The following is a 19,658-nucleotide window of genomic DNA, read 5'->3' on the forward strand; positions in this document are numbered from 1 at the left end:
TGCCTGATAAGGGTATATCGCGAGCTCATTGCTTAGGGTCTAATCGACCGAACAAATGCACACCAATTATTGCGTGGATTACTTTATTGAAATTGAAACAAAAATATTGTCACAAAAATCATAACTAAAGGGAAAATGAGACATCCACCCAATCGTAGCCATTGCTGCAAAGGAAACCCATACGGGTTCCTCGAAAGAAAATCCTTGCAGTTAAAGAAAAATTTGACCTGGTCCGGGACTCGAACCCGGGACCCCCGCCTTTCCAGGGCAGCCGCTTTACCATATAAGCTAACCAGGTGGCTAGCAGAAGGCAGGGCTAGATGGGTTTCCTTTGTAGCAGTTGCTACGATTGGGTGGATGTTTCATTTTCCCTTTAATTACCTCTCTCCACCTAGCGGGTTTCCGCTGAACTGTTACGTCAAAAGTCATTGAAGGAAAACTGAGACATCCACCCAAATGTAGCAATGTACTACAATGGAAACACAACCGGGTTTCTCGAAAGAAAGCCTCGCAGTTGACGAAAAATTCGTCCTGGTCCGGGACTCGAACCCGGGACCACCGCCTTTCCGGGGCAGCCGCTCTACCATCTGAGCTAACCAGGCGGCTAGCAGATGGCAGGGCGAAGTCGAATTTGTCGACAACTCGAAGCAAAGGCAAGTGTATGACGTAATAGTTCAGCGGAAATCCGCTAGGTGGAGATAAGTAATTAAAGGAAAACTGAGACATCCACCCAAATGTAGCAATTTGCTAGAATGGAAACCCAACCGGGTTCCTCGAAATATTTCCTCAACTGCGAGGCTTTCTTTCGAGGAACCTTGTTGGGTTTCCATTGTAGCAAATTGCTACATTTGGGTGGATGTCTCAGTTTTCCTTTAATTACTTATCTCCACCTATCGGATTTCCGCTCAACTATTACGTCATACACTTGCCTTTGCTTCGAGTTGTCGACAAATTCGACTTCGCCCTGCCATCTGCTAGCCGCCTGGTTAGCTCAGATGGCAGAGCGGCTGCCCCGCAAAGGCGGTGGTCCCGGGTTCGAGTCCCGGACCAGGACCAATTTTTCCTCAACTGCGAGGCTTTCTTTCGAGGAACCCGGTTGGGTTTCTATTGTAGCAAATTGCTACATTTAGGTGGATGTCTCAGTTTTCCTTTAATTACTTATCTCCACCTAGCGGATGTCTGCTGAACTATTACGTCATACGTCAAAAGTCGTAACTTTGAGCGACAGCGTGTCACTTGGTGTAGACTTTTTACAAAGCAACGCGAGGAAAAAGAAAAAAAGTTACTTGATTTTTCAAAAGCTTCACACTACGTCGCGACCAAGTGTTGATTAACAAAAAGACCTATGCTTCTTCTTGCGCCACTTACAGAATGGAACGCCTGCAGAGCACTAACACTCTCGACCCGCGTAGCGAAAAAAAAAGGAGTGAATGCACGAACTTATCAAGGGATTTTCTTTCGTTAGCTATCGATGACAAGCGTGACGCATTGTCATCGATAGCTGACTTGTGCTCAGCTGATGTGATCATTTTAACAGAAACTTGGCTTTTTGCAAACATTAAAAAATCCAGCTTTTAAAAGGTGAAAAAGAGTACACCTTTTACAGATATGACCGCGGAACACGTACTGGCGGTGGTGTTTTGATTGCGGTCAATCATGAACAAACTTCGTTCATTATTCCCGTTATGTCACCTCTCGAAGTGGTATGCGTACGCATGCGTCTTAAACACTCTGATTTTATTTTCTGTGCCTGTTACTGTCCTCCTAATTCACCTTCAGGTCTTTCTGTATATCTATACGACGTACTACATAAATTGCATATAAGGTACCCTACAGCACCCACATTCCTAGCTGGTGATTTCAATTTTTGTAATATTTTTGGGATAAACTGAAACCAGCAATTAACTAATTTTCCTTCGAATGCGGAACTTTTGTTAATGCATGCTCAGATTTTAACCTCACTCAGCTTATTAAACGCCCAACGCACACTACGTTTTCAAGTGCGACTATCCTGGACTTGTTACCACTCACCCAAGCTTGGTTCGAAAGGTAATATTTCTACCTGGCTCGAGCGACCATTCCGTTAAAACTTTCTTTTTATCTAGCTCGTCGTCTCGTAATAGTAAAGAGTTTAAGTTAATTAGAGACTACGACAGGGGCGACTAACGTTCCATAAATACGCAACTTGATGTTTTTCTTGATGCCTTTGTTTCGGGATTTTTTAATAGATCTGTGCATGAGAACTGGTGGTTATTTAATATCCAAGGCAACCGAACTTACTAATTAATTAATGTCACTACGCAAAATCCGGAACAAGCAATCACCGTAGTTCACGCGTACCCTAAATCGACTATTAAGTAAAAAAAACACTTGTACCGAAAAGCTAGACTATCTAGTGCACCAGCCCGTTGAGCAGCGTATCATATCTAGCTGCAAACGATAATACGCATGCGTTGTCCGTTGTCAATCATACGCGTACATGTTTTTCAAACTAAGCTTCCTTCTACGTTGACAACCAAACCGAGTAAATTCTGGCAGGTCAACAATAGTGACACTAAAGGTATAATTGAACTAACGAGAGATAATGACGTAGCAATTCCAAGGGAAAAGTGCTCTTCCGTGCTAAATTCTGTTTTTTAATCTTGTTTTGTTCCCGATGTAAGCACCACGCTTCCGAATATTCCCGATCATTGTTTTTCCTCTATGGATTCAATTGATGTTGATTTTGTTGGTATGAGTCAGTTAATTCACAACATCAAACTTCCTTCTCCTGCTGAAAATGCGATTATCCTTAAGGCCTTGGGAAATACAAAGGTGTAATCATCCATTCTACTGTCCATGCTGTTTTCGCAGTCATTTGAGTCCAGCGCACTGTCTGGTGATTGGAAGGTTGGGAAGGTGGTCCCTTTCACAAAACTGCTAACGTATATTCTCATAATAATTACAGACCAATTTCACTAACATGTATACACTGTAAACCTATGTAGCATGTAAGTTACTGTCCCATTGTTGATTTTCTTGAGTCCAATTTTTTCCCCAGTGTACATCAACACCCCTTTAGGTAAAATATTCTTGCGAAACCCAGCTCATCTCCTTTACTCATGAGCTATTTTCTGCTATGGACTGTTCTTCCTTCATAGATTGCAACTTCGTTGACTTTGCTAAAGCATTCGATTCTGTTTGCCATCAACTCTTACTTCTAAAACTAAGTGCACCGAACCTAGATACCAATGATTTGAAATGTACTGAGTGTTCTTGTCTAACCGTGTACAGTTTTTAACAGCTAACGGTCATAACTATGCCCCCTCTCTTGTAACATCGGGTGTCCCTCTAGGACCTCTTCTCGGTGCACTACTTTTAACTGCGGAGTTGTTTAAGCCGGGCGTAATGTGTCTGCTGAATCCAAAAATGTGGACCGATCCTAGCGGTAGTGCAGAAAGGGTCCGAGCGCAATGGCACATACAGCTGTGAACTAGCGAAGCTGAGCCTGGCTAAGTCTAGATAAGCATGCTTGGGACTACTTAAGCTTACTCAGTCATCGATAACCAATCGATAGCCAATCAATAGCTAATCCGGAAAATTCTGCAAAATGCTGGGGATGACATGGTAATGCTTAGCCTAGCCCAAATACGTGGCCGATACTTTGCGATAGCCATTCGATAGCCAATCAATAGCTAATCAATAATGGATCAGTAATGAATAAATTGCGGGAAATGCTGGGGCTCACTTGGTAGTGCTTAGCCTAGCCCAAATACGTGACCAATACCTTGCGATGGCCTATCGATGGCCAATCAATAGCTAATAGATAATTGACAAATAATCAATAGATTCCGGGAAACGCTGGGCATGACTTCGTAGTGCTTAGCTTAGCCCAAATACGTGGCCAATACCTTGCGATAGCCAATCGATAGCCGATTCATAGCCAATCGATCAATAAATTCCGGAAAATGTTAGGGTCGACTTGGTAGCGCTTAGCCTAGCCCAAAAGCCAGGGCTTGTTTGGTGCCCATCAGCTCCGCTGTCTCTTTAGCATTGCGCCTCCAGTGCAAGCTACGCTAATATTTTCTTGTGTACATTAGCGATTCACCCTGCAATAGTATATCCTCCTCTATGAAATTATTTGCCGATGATTGTGTGATTTAGCGTGAAATTCTAACTTCTGGAGACCACGTTACCCTTTAATATAACCTTGACATTGTTTCTACATGGTGTAATACTTGGTTAATTAACCTAACTTTAAAAATGTAAGGTCATGAGAATTACCCGCCATATGAATCATCCTGTACCATGTAATTATTTCCCTAATAACACTCCCTTTTCTCTAGTCAACAACCCCAAATACCTTGGCGTTTACATCTACGAGAACCTTTCATGGAAAACCCATATTGAACAGATAGTCAGTTATGATAACTCTATCGCCCTCGCCCCTACTAATCTAAAACTAATTTTGTATAAAACACTGCTTCGTTCCAAATTCGAATATGCCCCCTCCCTCGGGAGCCACGTGTTCAGTCTTTATCCCTCTGCATCGAAGCCATCCAAATCCGTTCTGCTCGTTTTATTTTACATAACTATTGCCGTACTGCAAGTGTCACATCAATGAAGTAATTTCTTCATTTGCCTTATCTTTCACTTCGACGTAAATCTGCTCGACTGTATCTTTTGCATAAAACACACTCACGTACTGTCATACTGGCAACAACCGCTGGGTGTTGCCGTTATAACCCGGAATAACACTGCTAGCCGAACCGACAACTACCGCCGTTTTCAGCCCACTCAGCCATACAATAGAGACATCTACCGCCGCTACCAGCCTTTTGAGCCGTACAACATCGATGCCACCCCTACACCGCACAGGCGCTTCCGGTCGCCACGAGGTCACTAGTCCCGTTCGCCGCCAGCGCGTCGTCCGTCGTCTCCTTCGCCTCTACGACGACGTCCGACATCGCCGCTCAACTTTCGACAGGGAAAATAAGGGCTGCAGCTCTTAGAGGTGACGCTGCATCTCAGACTTCCACCGGAAATCCTCTCCTAGAATTGCGGACACGACGAAACTTGATCGACGTTGACAGCCTAACTGTTCCCGCACTCGTCGATACTGGGGCACAAATATCCGCGATGAATAACTTCGTCGCCGCCTCAAGAAAGTACTTACCCCCCCCCCCCCCCGCTACTGGTATTATTCGCGTCGCTGATGGAAGAAGTAGCGCAGTTATCGAAATGTGCACACCTCGCATCACAATCGCCGGTCGCCATATATATCTGTATTGTTTACTGTCATTACGTCATTCTCAGACTCGATTTCTCGTCGGCCCATGCCGCTCTCATTGACTGTGCAACCGGTGTCGTTATACTTGAGCATCCTCAACGTGCTGATGTAACAGCTTCACCGCCACACCACTTATGCACTGTCGATTATGTTAGGTTGTCAGCACAATCGGCACGTGTGTTGCCTTGACGACGACATCACCAGCTTCAGACGGCGACTACATGCTATCTCCACTAGTTGACGTGCTCTTGACCCGAAATATTGCTGTGCCGCATGCACTCGTGACTGTTGTGGACAACTATGTCTTAGAGCTCCCGCTCTTCAACTTCAGCACTCGAACCAAGCTCTCCCGCAAGGCATCTCAGAGTGCCTCATAACAATACCATTCCAACACCGTTCTATGCAACTCGTTCTTTACAGCACCGTCTTATATTTCTTCACGCAACGACCACCGCTTCAAAGTTGGTGTGACTAATAGTCGTACTAATGTGTTTTTTCATTCTTTTGCACCAATCACAACTACGGACTAGAACCACCTTCCCACCGATCTCGTCTCCATCATCGATGACAATTTCAAGCTTGCTATTTCCACTCACGTGATGTAATTACGCCATATTTTACGCAAGCCTCTCTGTAATTCTATTAACCCGGAGAGTAAATAACCGAAATGAAATAAAATAAATCAAAATGAAATGGAGTCGTCGATTTGCGTGAATCTGTGAAATTGGTGCACGGAGCTGCACTGCAGCAACGTTCACGACGCTTACTGAGCTTACACAGGCAATGTGTTTTTACGCTTCCGGATGCCTCTACCACGCGACTTGTCTTGCGGTATCTCCGAGTGTGGGCCCCTGTTTACCGTATCTGCCTCAAGGTGTTTTCCTAGAAGTCCTGATAATCAAAGTTATTGTCCCTATAAACCATAAACATTGCCTGGATGTCCATTAGATATTTCAGTTGGACATTCAATACCTCTATTAGAGGTTCAAATAGATCTAGTTTACGTAAAATCTACGTAGGTGGTACTGCCAAAAGTCCTCTTTTTTTACGTCGAAAAGATGTTATATGGATGTAATTGCTGGACATTTGTTACATTATTTGGATATTAGTTTTGAGCTGAAATACGTTATAAATACGTGCCCAAGATGTAATTTTATATATTCCCCAGCATGTGCGGCAATCGTGTAGTGTCTTTTTCACCTGATAGAAAAATGATACCAGCCTTCAAACATTGGTTCCACAGCAAAACTTTATTTTAGAACAAACATTACACATAATAAAGTAATCTTTCATAGAAAAATACAACTAAAATAAACTCACGTATATATCCTCAAAAATGTATCTCAAGCTTTTACTCAGGATATGTTTAACAAAATGAAAGCTATGTTGAACAGCAAAAATGAAACCTATATCATACTGAATCTTAGGATATTGTTGCTTAGAAAATATAGAACTAAACCAGAGCAATAAATCCCTAAATCATGCCCTTGCAAAGTATACCACAAGCACTCGCTGAGGAATCCTTGTTATACCATACACAAAACGCTGCTAAGACAATATTGCATAAAAAAATACTGAGATGAACAGAAAGACCTGAAATGTCGAAGCGAGGAATAGCGTGAACTTTAACAAGAGTTTCTTTGAACACGCAACTCTTACATCTGGCAGCATAAAGCTCAATATTTTCTCAGATATATTTGTGACCTTGTCAAAATGCAGACAAATGATGTGCAAGTAAAACAATAAAATCAATAGATGTGCAAGTAAAATCTGCGAAATGTGACTAGAAAGTTGGTCGAAGCAAAATCCACAAAACCTGACTAGAAATACACAAACTACAAACTTCCAGGAGTGATGCACACATCTTCTGGGAGTAAAACAAACGCAATCCATGGTCCTTGTGATATCTGTTGAATGTGAGTAGAAATAAACAAATAAGTACAATCTTCTTTATAAGAATGAAATGAAAATTTAAAAATAATATTGTGCTGTCCAAATTTATGCTGTTATTTATGAAAGCTGTTTTGGCAATGATGACATCAATGGCAGCAGCAAGCTGGGCACTTGATATAGGAAACAGCACAAAGGTGCCAACAGTGGTAGAAAATACATTTGAGCAGAGTAACCAGTTGGGCTTGTTGGTTGAACATCGTAGAAGGCCATGGCACGAAACCGACGAAGACAGGAGAGGCACACAAAGAAGAGACACAGCACTGACTTTCAGAAAGCTGATTCTTCTTGAAAGTCAGCACTGTGTCTGTGTTCCTTGTCTTTGTTGGATCCGCGCTGTAGCCTTCTATGAAGAAAAAAAAAACATGTTGACATCTACTCTACAGAAACAGTAACACAACTCTACAATATGTGTACATAATGACATAGAAGTCTATGTGAAGACCAACTGTATGGATAAGTTATGCAATAGAGGTATTGGATGAACTGAAGACATGTATATCATTTACAAAGTATACACTTGGCACAGCAGTGGAGCACATGGCACATTCCAGACGTGGTCAAGCATTTGACAATATCGGAGCACTTGGTAAAATGCGGAGACGCAATGGGCACTCGGTATACTGCATAAACGGAGAGCACTCGGCACAGCAGCGGAGCATATAACACAGTACTGGAGCACTTGGAGACTTGGTAATGCAGTTCGCAAATGCAGACGCCATGGGACACTTTATATACTGGAGATGTGGAGAGGGCATGGCAGAGTGGCGGAGCACATAACAGTACTAGAGCATTTGGCACATTGGTGACATCATAAAGCACTTGGCAGTATTGGACAACTCGGCACACTGGATCTAGACGCCACGGGTGATGGGTGAAAGTACAGCAGGCCTAGGAGACCATGTCAGACGTGTCCGGGCTGTTCAGTGGCACAGCGCTGAAGAAAGCAAGATCACACTGGCAGCTAGATGCCGCGGGTGATAGGTAAAGGTACAACAGGCCGAGGGAACCATGTCACACATATCCGGGCTGTTCAGTGGCACAGTCCTGCAGAAAGCATGGTCGCGCAAGGTCAAAGAGTTTAACATAAAATGCCGAGAGCTAATAACTTTTAACACAGGCTTTGGTGAGAAAAAAATCATATACCATTTTTAGATATTACGTATGTGTTAAAAATATCGATACTTTAGGCTAAGATTTGCACTCAGTAAATTTTCTACTATATTCTTTGTACGTAAACTTGAAGCGTAGGGAAAAATTTTAAGGGAGCTAAGGATCGTGCAGTAAGCTGTGGAATAGAGGAGTTTAGTGTGATGGCATAGAAAGATCGCTTCAGTGTATATGCCAAGGTACGTTATATTTCAGTTTGCCAAGATGACCGCTGAAGATTACGTGAAGTGATAAGTTTAAATATTAGCAAGGTGTACGGTGTGGATTCATTTAGAGTACAATGATGCTAAAGATCATTAGGATAAATATTTGTCTAGCAGTGAACTTACAAGTACGAGATTTCTGGCTTTATATTTTTTGCTTTAAATGGAGGTTGCAGACATAACCCTAAAAGAAGAACTCGTAAGTATCATAGTGTTCTAAATAATATACTGCATAGCTTTTGTATCAACCAGCCTCCCAAAAACCAAAACTGGTTCTAGAAAACATATATACTGCATTATTCAGGGTGGTCTGTGGCTTGCCAGAGTAGTTTCTTTTTGTTCAAAATCCGCTATCAAGTCAGTGGTGTCGTATCAGTACTTACATATACCGAGTGTTTAATTTAGCTGCACAACATTTTTTTAAATTGCCTGTGTCAAATAGCCCAATTATAACCCTTGATCTAACCTACTCGATGAGGCGGCCATTACTTTCGCAAGAAATACGCCTAAGTGAATAATTAACAATTATTCTAATAAACCTTTTAATTGTTTTACAGCACATCTTTCAATCTACAAATTACAGCCGCTGAGTTCGCAAGGCGTAAGCACTTGGAGCGAATTCTCAGGACTGAACCAGTCTTGAGATATTAATTTTCAAAGTGTCCTACGAAATGCATGGGCGTTCCAGTGAACTTTTAAAGGAAAATGCTGTTTTATGCACTGAAGCAAAGTTAACTAGAATGCCCATGCATTTCGTAGGACACTGAAAATTAATATGGCACATTGCAGACGTGGTCAAGCATTTCACAATTTGGGAGTACTTGGTAAAATGGAGACGCAAAGGGGCACTTGGTATACTGAAGAAACGGAGAGCACTCGGCACAGCGGCGGAACACCTAACACAGTACTGGAGCACTTGGTGACTTGGACCACAGACCACCCTGAATAATGCACTATACAGGTTATCTAGAACCAGTCTCGGTTTCTGGTAGGCTGGTTGACACAAAACCTATGCAGTGTATTATTTAGGACACCACGATGCTTACGAGTTCTTTTTTTAGGGTTTAAATGTCCACAACCTCCATCTAAAGCAGAAAATACAAAGCCAGAAATCTCGTACCTCTCAGTTCACTGCTAGACAAATATTTATCCTAATGATCTTTAGCATCATTGTTGCTCTAAATGAATCCACACCGTACAGCTTGGTAATATTTCAACTTATCACTTCACGTAATCTTCTATAGTCATCTTCCCAAACTGAAATATAACGTACCTTGGCATATATAGTGAAGCGATCTTTCTATGTCATCACACTAAACTCGTCCATTCCCCAGCTTAATGCACGATACTTAGCCCCCTTTAAATTTTTCCCTATGCTTCAAGTTTACGGTGAAAGAATATAGTAAATAGGTGCTTCAAATGCACGGCTACACTCGACAGTGCCTTGTGTAAATGATAATAAGTGTCTGTTTTGCTAAGAAGCTCACACAGTTATTTTGTTGTAACTAGAAAAAATTACTGTTACCCAATTAAATCAATGAAGTTTACCACCTACCTGCCTACCTCATTGTATGACAGTTGCTTCCTCTTCAATACAGGAGAGCTCGAGTGTGAGCCTCACTCATGCTATGTTGCTCAGTTAGAAAAAAATACCCCATTGCTGCTGCAGTGAACATGCAGAAAGGCTTGTTTTTTTCCAATCTGCTTTCGTATCCTAGGAGTGCCTTTCATAGCTGGTTTCAAATTTGAATTATGTTTAAACCATTGCGAAACATATGAAGACGCATTACCTTGGCAATGGCAGTTCTGTGCCTGGCAGAAGCGTGACGCAGCCACTCCCAAATGGCTGTTTCTACAGCAAACTCGCTGGTCTCATGGCCAGTCTGGACGGCACCTATGTTAAATAAAGATTTTGTCATTATATGAAAAAAAAAGCATTCCAAATCACACATATTTATTTATTGACACAGTAAGCAAATTACTACATCTCGAACTTCCTCGAAGCAAAACTATCTTATCACCTCAACAACTCAGGCAATAAAAAGATCACAAAAAATTTTGGCGGTGCTCCAAATGCTCTGATGTATACAATGTGCAAAATACGCATGCTGCCACTCCAACCACGTTCCACCTACATATGCTCTTGTCATTATCAAACAGCAGATGCAAAACACGTAGCAGGTAAATTTGAAGTGGAAGCGTGCTCTAACTTCCTTTAAATTTATCAACGAAATTTAAGCTAGTTTAAGGCTACACATACCTCGACAGCCCCACGGGGGGTCTTTAGAAATGTTCTAGCATCTTTTGGAAGATTCCGGAAACACCCCTGTGCTCTTAGAAGTCGGAGAAGCGGTGGGTAATGTTATCAGGGACCTGTGGGTAATGTTACATGGGAGAGCCCACTTTGAAAGCGAAGCTGCGAAATTTTAGCTGCTAGTGCTTTGGCTTCCTGCCCGTTCTGCGGTTTCCTGCACGTCAGCGTTAAATACATCGGACAACCGTTCTTCTGAATCCTCACTGGCTTCGGATAGACACGAGTCACCGAAAACCGCCGCATTACGATCTGAACAATCTGAGCTGCTTACTGTCCAATCTGGGCCGGTATTTTGTAGCGATGCCTTATGCTTTATTTACTAGTCTTATCATCCACCACTCACGACGGCTGATACCGTGGATAACGTGAGCGGACCGTCGCTCTGACCACTGACCAAGCGCGAAAAGCGCGAAGAGGCATTAGCATAGGAAAGGCATCGCACAAAATACCAGCCCTGAACAATGGCCTGTAGCCGCGATACTGCTAACAGGCGTTGCACTTACTGCATTGAAGCTAGGATACTCGCTTTCGGAGTAGCTCACTTGCGGTTCACTTTTGGGCACGCTACTGCTAGCCCGTCGCGAACGCTTACTGAGCTGTCGCCTGCCTCGACTGGCTGGCCAAGCGCTTCAAACAATTCGGCAACCTCGCGGCGTGCTCTGCCATTGACATCTCTCAACATACTGTTCATAATCAATACACAAAAGCATGCTGGCTACGCTAACAAAAGTTTACTTACCGTTACGAGACAAAGGGCTGCTGTTCCCACCGGAGCTCACATCGCGCCTTCTGTACCGCCGCTTTCGATGGTGCGATAAACAGACGTTCAAAGCTTGCGGTTCGTACGACTTTCTGATCGGTGGGCACTCTGGAGGACGCCAGTGACGATCACGCAGCCCCAGCCCCAACAGCACTTCAAAAAACTCATGCAAACACGCGACTTCAAGTTCACTCCGGCTCCGAGAAGAATGATGCAATCGCAACGCAACTACGCCGCCAAAGCAGGCAGAATGAAAACCCGAGACGTTGCGCCAAACTGCTTCTTGCCAATTCTTCTTTAAAATTACTACTATATTTACGTTATTATTTTATAATATTAAATGTTATAACATGTAACAATAATTATACAAAAACGCAACGTTCACAAGGTTTTATCTTTAAAGTACAAACAAAAGGCCGTTGATAACTGTAGGCGCCATTTTGTTAAGGACAATTTTCAGGATGTAGGCGCGAAATTTGAAATTTTACGTTCATTTGCTAGAAAAAGTTATTTCTTAGAAACAAGCAATTAGCACAATACTAATACCGATTGCTATACCTACACGTGCACCAACCAAAAATTATCGAATTGGGGTAGGCAAGAGATAAAGGCGAACTTTGGACGCAATGATTTATAGGGCGTCGAAACAAAAAGATTGCAAATATGTAATATTGTTTATATTTCAGGGAACTGTCACTTCTTGAGATTATTTAAACAATACAAAAGCAACAAAATAACCAACACAATCATATTAAAATAGTGCATGAGATATTAAAATAATAAAATAAAATAGCACAGCAATTATATAATTGAGATTTAGACAATGTCGTGTGCAATATTACGAGGCTGCACGGGGAATATACTTACATTGTGGAGTGGATTTTAGATAAGCCTTGAAGGTCAATGATATTTATTAACACGACAGCGTTAAGGGCCCCGTGTCGCAGAAAATGCGGCGTAGGCGTCGGCGTCCGTGGCGGAGAAAATGATCCCGAACCACCCGACCGCGCAGGCCCTCCGTGTGGCGCAAGGTGTTAGTGAACAAAAAATTGCATTTCTCACAGTAAAATCCGTCAGAAAAACCACAGCCTACAGCCATGGTGGCATCGGATTGTAATTTGAATGTACGAGAAAACAATTCTGTTACGAGGAAACGCAAACACAAACCCCTTTTCCAGCATTTCTACCATACCAACAGTGGTGCGCTCGGGTAGTTTACTTGCGAAAATTCTATTCTGATGTCGCTCGCATCCTCGACAAGGTCAAATTGGGACTTAGCCTGCCTAATGCGTATCGGACACGCGTGCGCGTCGGGGAAATAGCAAACAATTAATAAAATAATTAAAAAGGTCCCAGGGCCTTCACATTTTAATATAAGACGACTTATATTGCCCCTGTAAAAACGTCTTCCCAGCAATCCATTTCTGTTTAAAAGTGAAGCCCACTTTAAGGGGATTGGTGTAAGTTTGGTCTTTTAAGCTGGATTTCCAACATTCTGCATTCTGTGTTGCAGTGAAGCCTAGTCGTAAAGAAAAATGCGATGCTAACGGGGCCCGATAACTCTATCGCGTTCCACTCTTAACGGCGAAGCTTAAGCGACCTCCATATTTTTTTTTGCTGCCCGAGATTTCAATGTAGTTCTTAATTACTCAAACATCTCAGGCATTCATAGCACTTCCTAATGTCGGGGTACATCTATCGGTAATGTCATATCCCTAACTTCGGGTGAGTTAAATAATAATAATAATAATAATAATAATAATAATAATAATAATAATAATAATAATAAACCCAATAATAATAACAGTACACACCACGTAAGTGCATACATACATACATTCATACATACATTCTGCACGCCTTCGAAACGCAGGAGGTATGGTTCAAGTGCTATGTGTACCAATTATTTTATGGTGCCTGAATGATATCCTATGTACATCCATAGTACGTTATCTGGTAGTCTAACATTCATGTAGATAGTACATCTTATAGACATCCATGCATTTCCTTATAAAAAAGGTACGTACTCGAGACGTAATATGTACGTCACCTCAAGACGTTGACGTTTGGATCAATTATAGACGTTGAAGGGAGGTTCGTGGTTCACAGGGGTGAATTCCATGATTTCGAGGCTCTAAGGGCCATCATCGTTATTTGATGCAGGATCTGGCACCGGCACTGGGGGGCACCGGCTGCAGTGAGTGCACCCTATCCTTCCAATCGATTGGACGAGACATTACAGGGAAGGGTCACCTGCCTTCCGGTACGGGCTGTTCGTTGTGCGTCCAGGTGATGCGGGGAGCGGGCGAGCCGTTAGCACGGCATCCCAGCCTGAGCGCCTCGCCCGCGGCCAGCTCTTGGTCCCGGGGCAGCGTGCTGATGCTTGGCGGTACGAGGACCTCGAAGGAGATCAGCCGCAGCTTCACGCCGGCCGCGTTTTCCGCCGAACACAAGTAGCTGCCGCTGTCTTCCGGCTGCGAGAACCACGGCGAGCGCATCACCGGGCATGCGCTAGTTGCCCACAAACAGATATTTACGGAGCCCATAACCACAGTCACACATGATTAGTTGTCGAAGACAAAATAATGTACCCTTCAGAAGAACAATCTTCCTCTCAGGAACAAACGCTCACACTGTATGAATTCACCGCGTTCTTTATGCACGAGGCGTAATAGTACGCTGCAAGCAACAGGGTGGTTGTCAGGTTATTGGCGTACGCGCATGAGTTCCACAATCGGTATGAGAGAGGACGTCGTACCTAAAAGGGAGGGATAGCAACTAGTTTGCAAAAATAAAGAGAAAATTGGCCGTAGGAGCAGTAAGAACTGCTAGTTTCCTTGTAAAAGGCACGGTGCACATTTTAGGAACACCAAAGTGCTACTCCACCTCAGCGGCTGCGATGACGAGGTCTCCGTTAGATTCGTGGCGAGCCCTGGGCGAGTCCACGGGTTCACCCTCTCTCGACCACGCGACCAGTGGAGTTGGGTGACCTTGAGCTTTGCAAGGAAGCACTGCGGTGCCGCCTCTCTGGACGCTCACCTCGTCGGCGCCGTCGTCAATGTGTGGGGGAACTGCGCATTTGACGGAGAGGAACATCGTTGGCGTTTGCTGACTCACGCGACACAACTAGCGGAACTGGTGCGACATAACCAGAGCAACCAGAGAATGATTGGGGAGCATCCTCCCTCCCTCGAGACTTGCTGCTACTTAAGTGCTGAAAGATTTGAGCATACAGTAAACCCCCACCCCGATCTCCCCTAGAGGCTGTGGATACGCCCCTGTGTGACAAGTTTAGGAAATAAGAATCAAAAAGCGAGAGAGCGTAGACTTTCCGCATCGTGCACTCCGTTCCTTAAGGACCTCGCCTCTAAAATGAAACCGGAGGCAGCGAAATAGCCTCCATGAGTACGCGATTTAGATAGCGAAAGATCATAGCAAAGAAAATGCATGTAGCCAAGATGCGCCTTAGCAGCAGAATTCACGGAGCCAACAATGGCGCGGGAGACAGAAAGTATGCATGATGACGAAAAAAAGTGCTCTGTATACACAGCTTTCCTGCTCCTCACACCCGCCCCATTCTTCCTGTGAAGTATCTCACACTCGCATTTATTCTCTGGGATGGTAACCTGGTTCTAGTGTTCAGTATCATCATCATGATAAAAGTTCAACTAACAGACGTGGAAGCTGTAAGGTACAGAATTTTGTGCATGCATACGCACAGCTGCTGCCACAGAAAAATATTGGAGTGCGTTTACAAATGTTCTTGAAGTAACCAGTGCAAGCTTGCGTGTTCTGCGGCATTGGACACGGTTAGCAATGCAGCATATGTGTTAGCTTCATTCGCATTCGTATGGCTCTATATGAGAGTCTGTATTTATTGTTTAAATGCATATACAAACTGAAGTATATGGCGATCTGATACTTCTGTTAGGACATTTTACTGTCGAAAAAAAGATAGAAGTTATTGTCATGTTCCCATAGAACTCGGATACTAAAAACTATACCAGGCTACAAACAAGTGCTTATTAAAACCTCCCAAGTTCACAGAAACTGCGACAAGGTGTGCGACTTAACTTTGAGCTATTTGCGTGTGCAAGTTTGTCCTGTATAACCGCATGGGTTGCAGCGGCAAGAGCAATGAAGGTAGCTTGTTATTATTTCAATGTTCCCTCCGCATTAAACGAGAACAAATCAGAAAGAGTTATGGTAACCATATGCATACCCAAAAATTAATCTGTCATAATAAATTAAAAAGTAAAATGCTCTGTATGCTTTGTTCGGAATGAAGTACCGTCACAAAAATTTACAAAAGACGCAAAGTAGACGACGTAGGGGACTATGCGCCCTTCTTTTCATGCGTTCATGCGTTCCGCTGGCTCCATTTGTGTCACACCAAGGGGTCAGACTCTACTTCCTTCCATGCACGAAGGAGGTAGAAGAGGCAGTTTTCACTGAGGTTCATTTGCGCCAACTGACCACCAGACTTTAAAAGATTGCCTGACTTTAATGCCGCGGTCACCGGGTTACAGCCGGAAAAGAATCACTCAGACCAATATTTTTTAACGAAACATAAAGTATTCCGTCGAAATAACTATGGCATCGCCTACTGTCCCTACATAAAGTACATAAAAAATACACGAACGGGCAGTCAGTGCGAAAGGCAAGGGAAACGAGGTCGTAATGAAATAGGGAGCGCTATGGAGGTACAAATAATAATGCGAGAATTGTTTGGCAAGGAATAACTCTGAAGTATACGGGAAAATTTGAAGTGCACTCGGGACTGGAGATTAATCTGTTGGAAGGTTAGCATTGGGCAATTACATATAAAGGAAGAACCACAAACAAGGCAGTAAATATCAGCGGCCATTAGGCCGTTTTCAAGCTGCCTAAAGTCTGCAGCTGGTGCCGTATTTTCGATCGATTACTTTTTACTGGCACCATCAATTTTCAGTAACGTAATGTTGCAGCAATGTCACTGCATTGAAGGGAAAATGTTGACGCTACGACGTTGCCCATCATGCCCAGGTGCTCGATGACTACGGAAATTGAAAATAACCCCGACGTGTGCCCAAGTATGCCCGCCTGCAAGTTCCCTTCATCGCGTGAGTTCCCATGATTTAAGCAACTGTGGCGCTCTCCAAGGGACACCGCACATAAGCATCGAGCGTAACATGATCCCTACATGCCGACGCTCCTTGCTCCTCTTCATAGATCGCCCTGCGCTGTTGTGAACGCGAGGAAGGCTGCTGCCTACATCTCGACCACTCCACGTGATGCCTGCTACTCACCGTGCACGGTGACCGTAGCTGTGCGGGTGTCCCAGCCCGCCTGGTTCTCGGCCTTGCACCGGTACGCGCCGGCGTCCCTGCTCTCGGCCACTGGTATCTTCAGCTCTCCACCCGCCACGAAGATGTACCGCTGGTCAAGGCTGCAAATCGACAGGCTTCGCATGCGCTTACTGTTGGCCACGTAGAACACGGCACGCAGTCGTAGCCTATTCACTTGCGTAAAACAACATATCCTTATGAGGATACGAAGCGCGCTTTTGAGCACTAAAATGCAGAAAAGAATGGCTCAACTGAGAAGCCACTCAACCAAGGCATGCACAGGCGATGCCCCGGATGCGTGACGTGTAGCGCAGAGAAGGCAAGCGCGCATATAGTCGAAATGCTAGCGAGCAATGCTCACTTTTCTCGTAGGGAGACGTGAACTTTTACCTAAGACGGTTGCTATGTTACGCGAATTTACTAAGACAGCCTAATGAGCAGGGTAACATTGTATCGTGTCATCACAATTGCAACACACACGCTTAAAGCCTTTGTCATTAGCGCTGTTCGTACCTTACCCAATGCCGATGAAGCTCAATTCCGCTTGTGATGAATAGGCTTAGGTACTATCGGCGTCAAATGAAACGCGAACAGCGGAGTGTCTAACGGAAGGTACAGTGCGCGCCATCCAGTCGTCACCATTGACAGGAGCGCACATCGGTTTGACCGCACTGCGCGATGATGCTCCTCCCTTTCGTTTCTTTTTGGCTCTCCTTTATTTCAGCAGTAATGCCGAGAACAGTGTATATTTCAGCCGCAGTAACGCCGAGAACAGTGTTTGTCGAACTTTTCCAATACGTGACCCCCTTTAGTAATGCCACACCCACTATGACTCCGCCCTCCCCCCCCCTCCTCTCCCCACACACAGCTATGTTTCAGCTAAATTTACTTGTTTCAATGACGGAGATACATTTACACTTTAACTTATTTAAAGGACATTAACCACAGCAGCCGTGTCGTACGGAACGGCGTTCCTGGAACTAGTTCCTTTTGGGAGCAACAGAGGAACGCCACCGTTCCATTAAGGGTTGGCGGAACTGTAACGGTAACTCGTTATGTTTACGAAGGAACGGCAGAGGGAACAACGTTCCTTTTGTAAACGTTCCACGGCACTAAACAGGCGCACGCACGTACGCAGCACATCATCCAGTGCCGACGGGCGACCGCGTTAATTGCAAAGAACTACCGCTTGCCTCCCTTCTATTGATATCCATTCTGTAACTCTAATGGTCCACCGGTTATCCTTCCTACGCATTACATGGCCTGCCAGCTCCACTTTTTCCGCTTAATGTCAACTAGAATATCGACTATCCCCGTTTGTTCTCTGAGCCACACCGCTTTTTCTTCCTGTCTCTTAACGTTAGGCCTAACATTTTTCGTTCCATCGCTCCTTGTGCGGTCCTTAACTTGTTCTCGAGCTTCTTTGTTAACCTCCAAATTTCCGCCCCATATGTTAGTACTGGTAGAACGCAATGATTGTGCACTTTTCTTTTAATTAAAATTAAATAAGAGGGTTTTACGTGCTAGAACCCGTTCTGATTATGAGGCACGCCGTAGTGGGGGACTCCGGAAGTTTGAACCACCTGGGGGGGGGGGGGGGTTCCTTCACGTGCACCTAAATCTAAGTACACGGGTATTTTCGCATTTCGGGCCTACCGAAATGCGGCCGCCGTGGCCGGGATTCGATCCCGTGACCTCGTGCTCAGCAGCCCAACACCATAGCCACTGAGCAACCACGGCGGGTACCTTTCTTTTCAACGATAGTGGTAAGCTCCCACTCAGGATGTGGCAATGTCTGCCGTATGCTCTCCAAACCAATTTTATTCTTCTGTAAATATCTTTCTCATGATCAGGGTCCCCTGTGAGCAATTGACTGACCTAGATAAACTTTACCGACTCTAGAGGCTTACTGGCGATCCTGAATTCTTGCTCCCTTGCCAGGCTACTTAACATTATCTTTGTCTTCTGCTGCAGTCTGCGCTTCTTCTGAACTGCGCTTCTTCTGAAGCGCAGTCAAGGACTGCAGAAAACTAGGTAGGGTGATGAAGTCAGGAAGTTTGCAGGTGCAAGTTGGAATCAGCTAGCGCAAGGCAGGGGCAATTGAACATCACAGGGAGAGGCCTTCGTCCTGCAATAGACATACATATAGGTTGATGATGATGACGATGACCGCTTGCCTGTCACGTGATTACGGCGCATTTTTTTCGTGAGTTTTTTTCTTAAAAGAAAGCGCGAGCTCGTTGTCGCCAGTTGCTTAATCCCAAAATTTAAGCTATCGTGGATCCCAGACAGTTCTATGCGAGACTAGGCGACGATCAAAATAAAAACAGAGCTGGCTGCGGTAACCAAACCAACCAGCGAAGATGTTGCCACCTCGTCCGCGACCGAAGAATTATTCTCGTTCGAGAACCAAACCCTTCCAGCCGAGGCACAGGACGAGCTGCCGCGGTACCTGCTGGTACCAGTTGACCTACCCGCTGTCGCATATTAAGAACTTCGAGCGACTGAACCAACGTTACCTTAAATACAACACAGCAGTACCCTCAAGCTCTTCGGTGTAACAGCTCTTCAACATTGCCAACGAATAAGTGCTGACGGAAAAACGGATTCGTCTGTCGGACATCAACATCGAGATTCAACTCTTGCTAAGTTCAAACACGGGGCT

The 19,658-nt window shown here is 44.3% G+C and overlaps 1 protein-coding gene, 1 long non-coding RNA gene and 1 other non-coding gene across 3 annotated transcripts in view; 1 reads left to right on the forward strand and 2 right to left on the reverse strand.

The window, feature by feature from the left end:
- The first annotated feature begins 980 nt into the window (after positions 1-980).
- Positions 981-1,056, forward strand: Trnac-gca (transfer RNA cysteine (anticodon GCA)). The gene has a single exon. It is a non-coding gene; the product is annotated as a tRNA-Cys (tRNA).
- A 6,115-nt stretch (positions 1,057-7,171) lies between these two features.
- Positions 7,172-11,854, reverse strand: LOC119437375 (uncharacterized). The gene is made up of 3 exons (XR_005189345.2): positions 11,646-11,854; positions 10,383-10,486; positions 7,172-8,266 (listed from the first exon to the last, which is right to left on the reverse strand). It is a non-coding gene; the product is annotated as an uncharacterized LOC119437375 (long non-coding RNA).
- Positions 11,855-13,915: 2,061 nt separating this feature from the next.
- The window catches only part of LOC119444229 (hemicentin-2-like), a 111,143-nt gene continuing 105,400 nt past the window's right edge, over positions 13,916-19,658 (reverse strand). Inside the window, exons 28-30 of the mRNA XM_037708660.2 lie at positions 16,955-17,094; positions 14,553-14,737; positions 13,916-14,140 (exon numbers count right to left, since the gene is read on the reverse strand). Of these exons, the coding sequence (XP_037564588.2) occupies positions 13,916-14,140; positions 14,553-14,737; positions 16,955-17,094 (550 nt within the window). The remainder of the gene's footprint in view (positions 14,141-14,552; positions 14,738-16,954; positions 17,095-19,658) is intronic.

Source organism: Dermacentor silvarum, chromosome 1, assembly GCF_013339745.2.
Source record: "Dermacentor silvarum isolate Dsil-2018 chromosome 1, BIME_Dsil_1.4, whole genome shotgun sequence".
NCBI classification, from domain to species: domain Eukaryota; kingdom Metazoa; phylum Arthropoda; class Arachnida; order Ixodida; family Ixodidae; genus Dermacentor; species Dermacentor silvarum.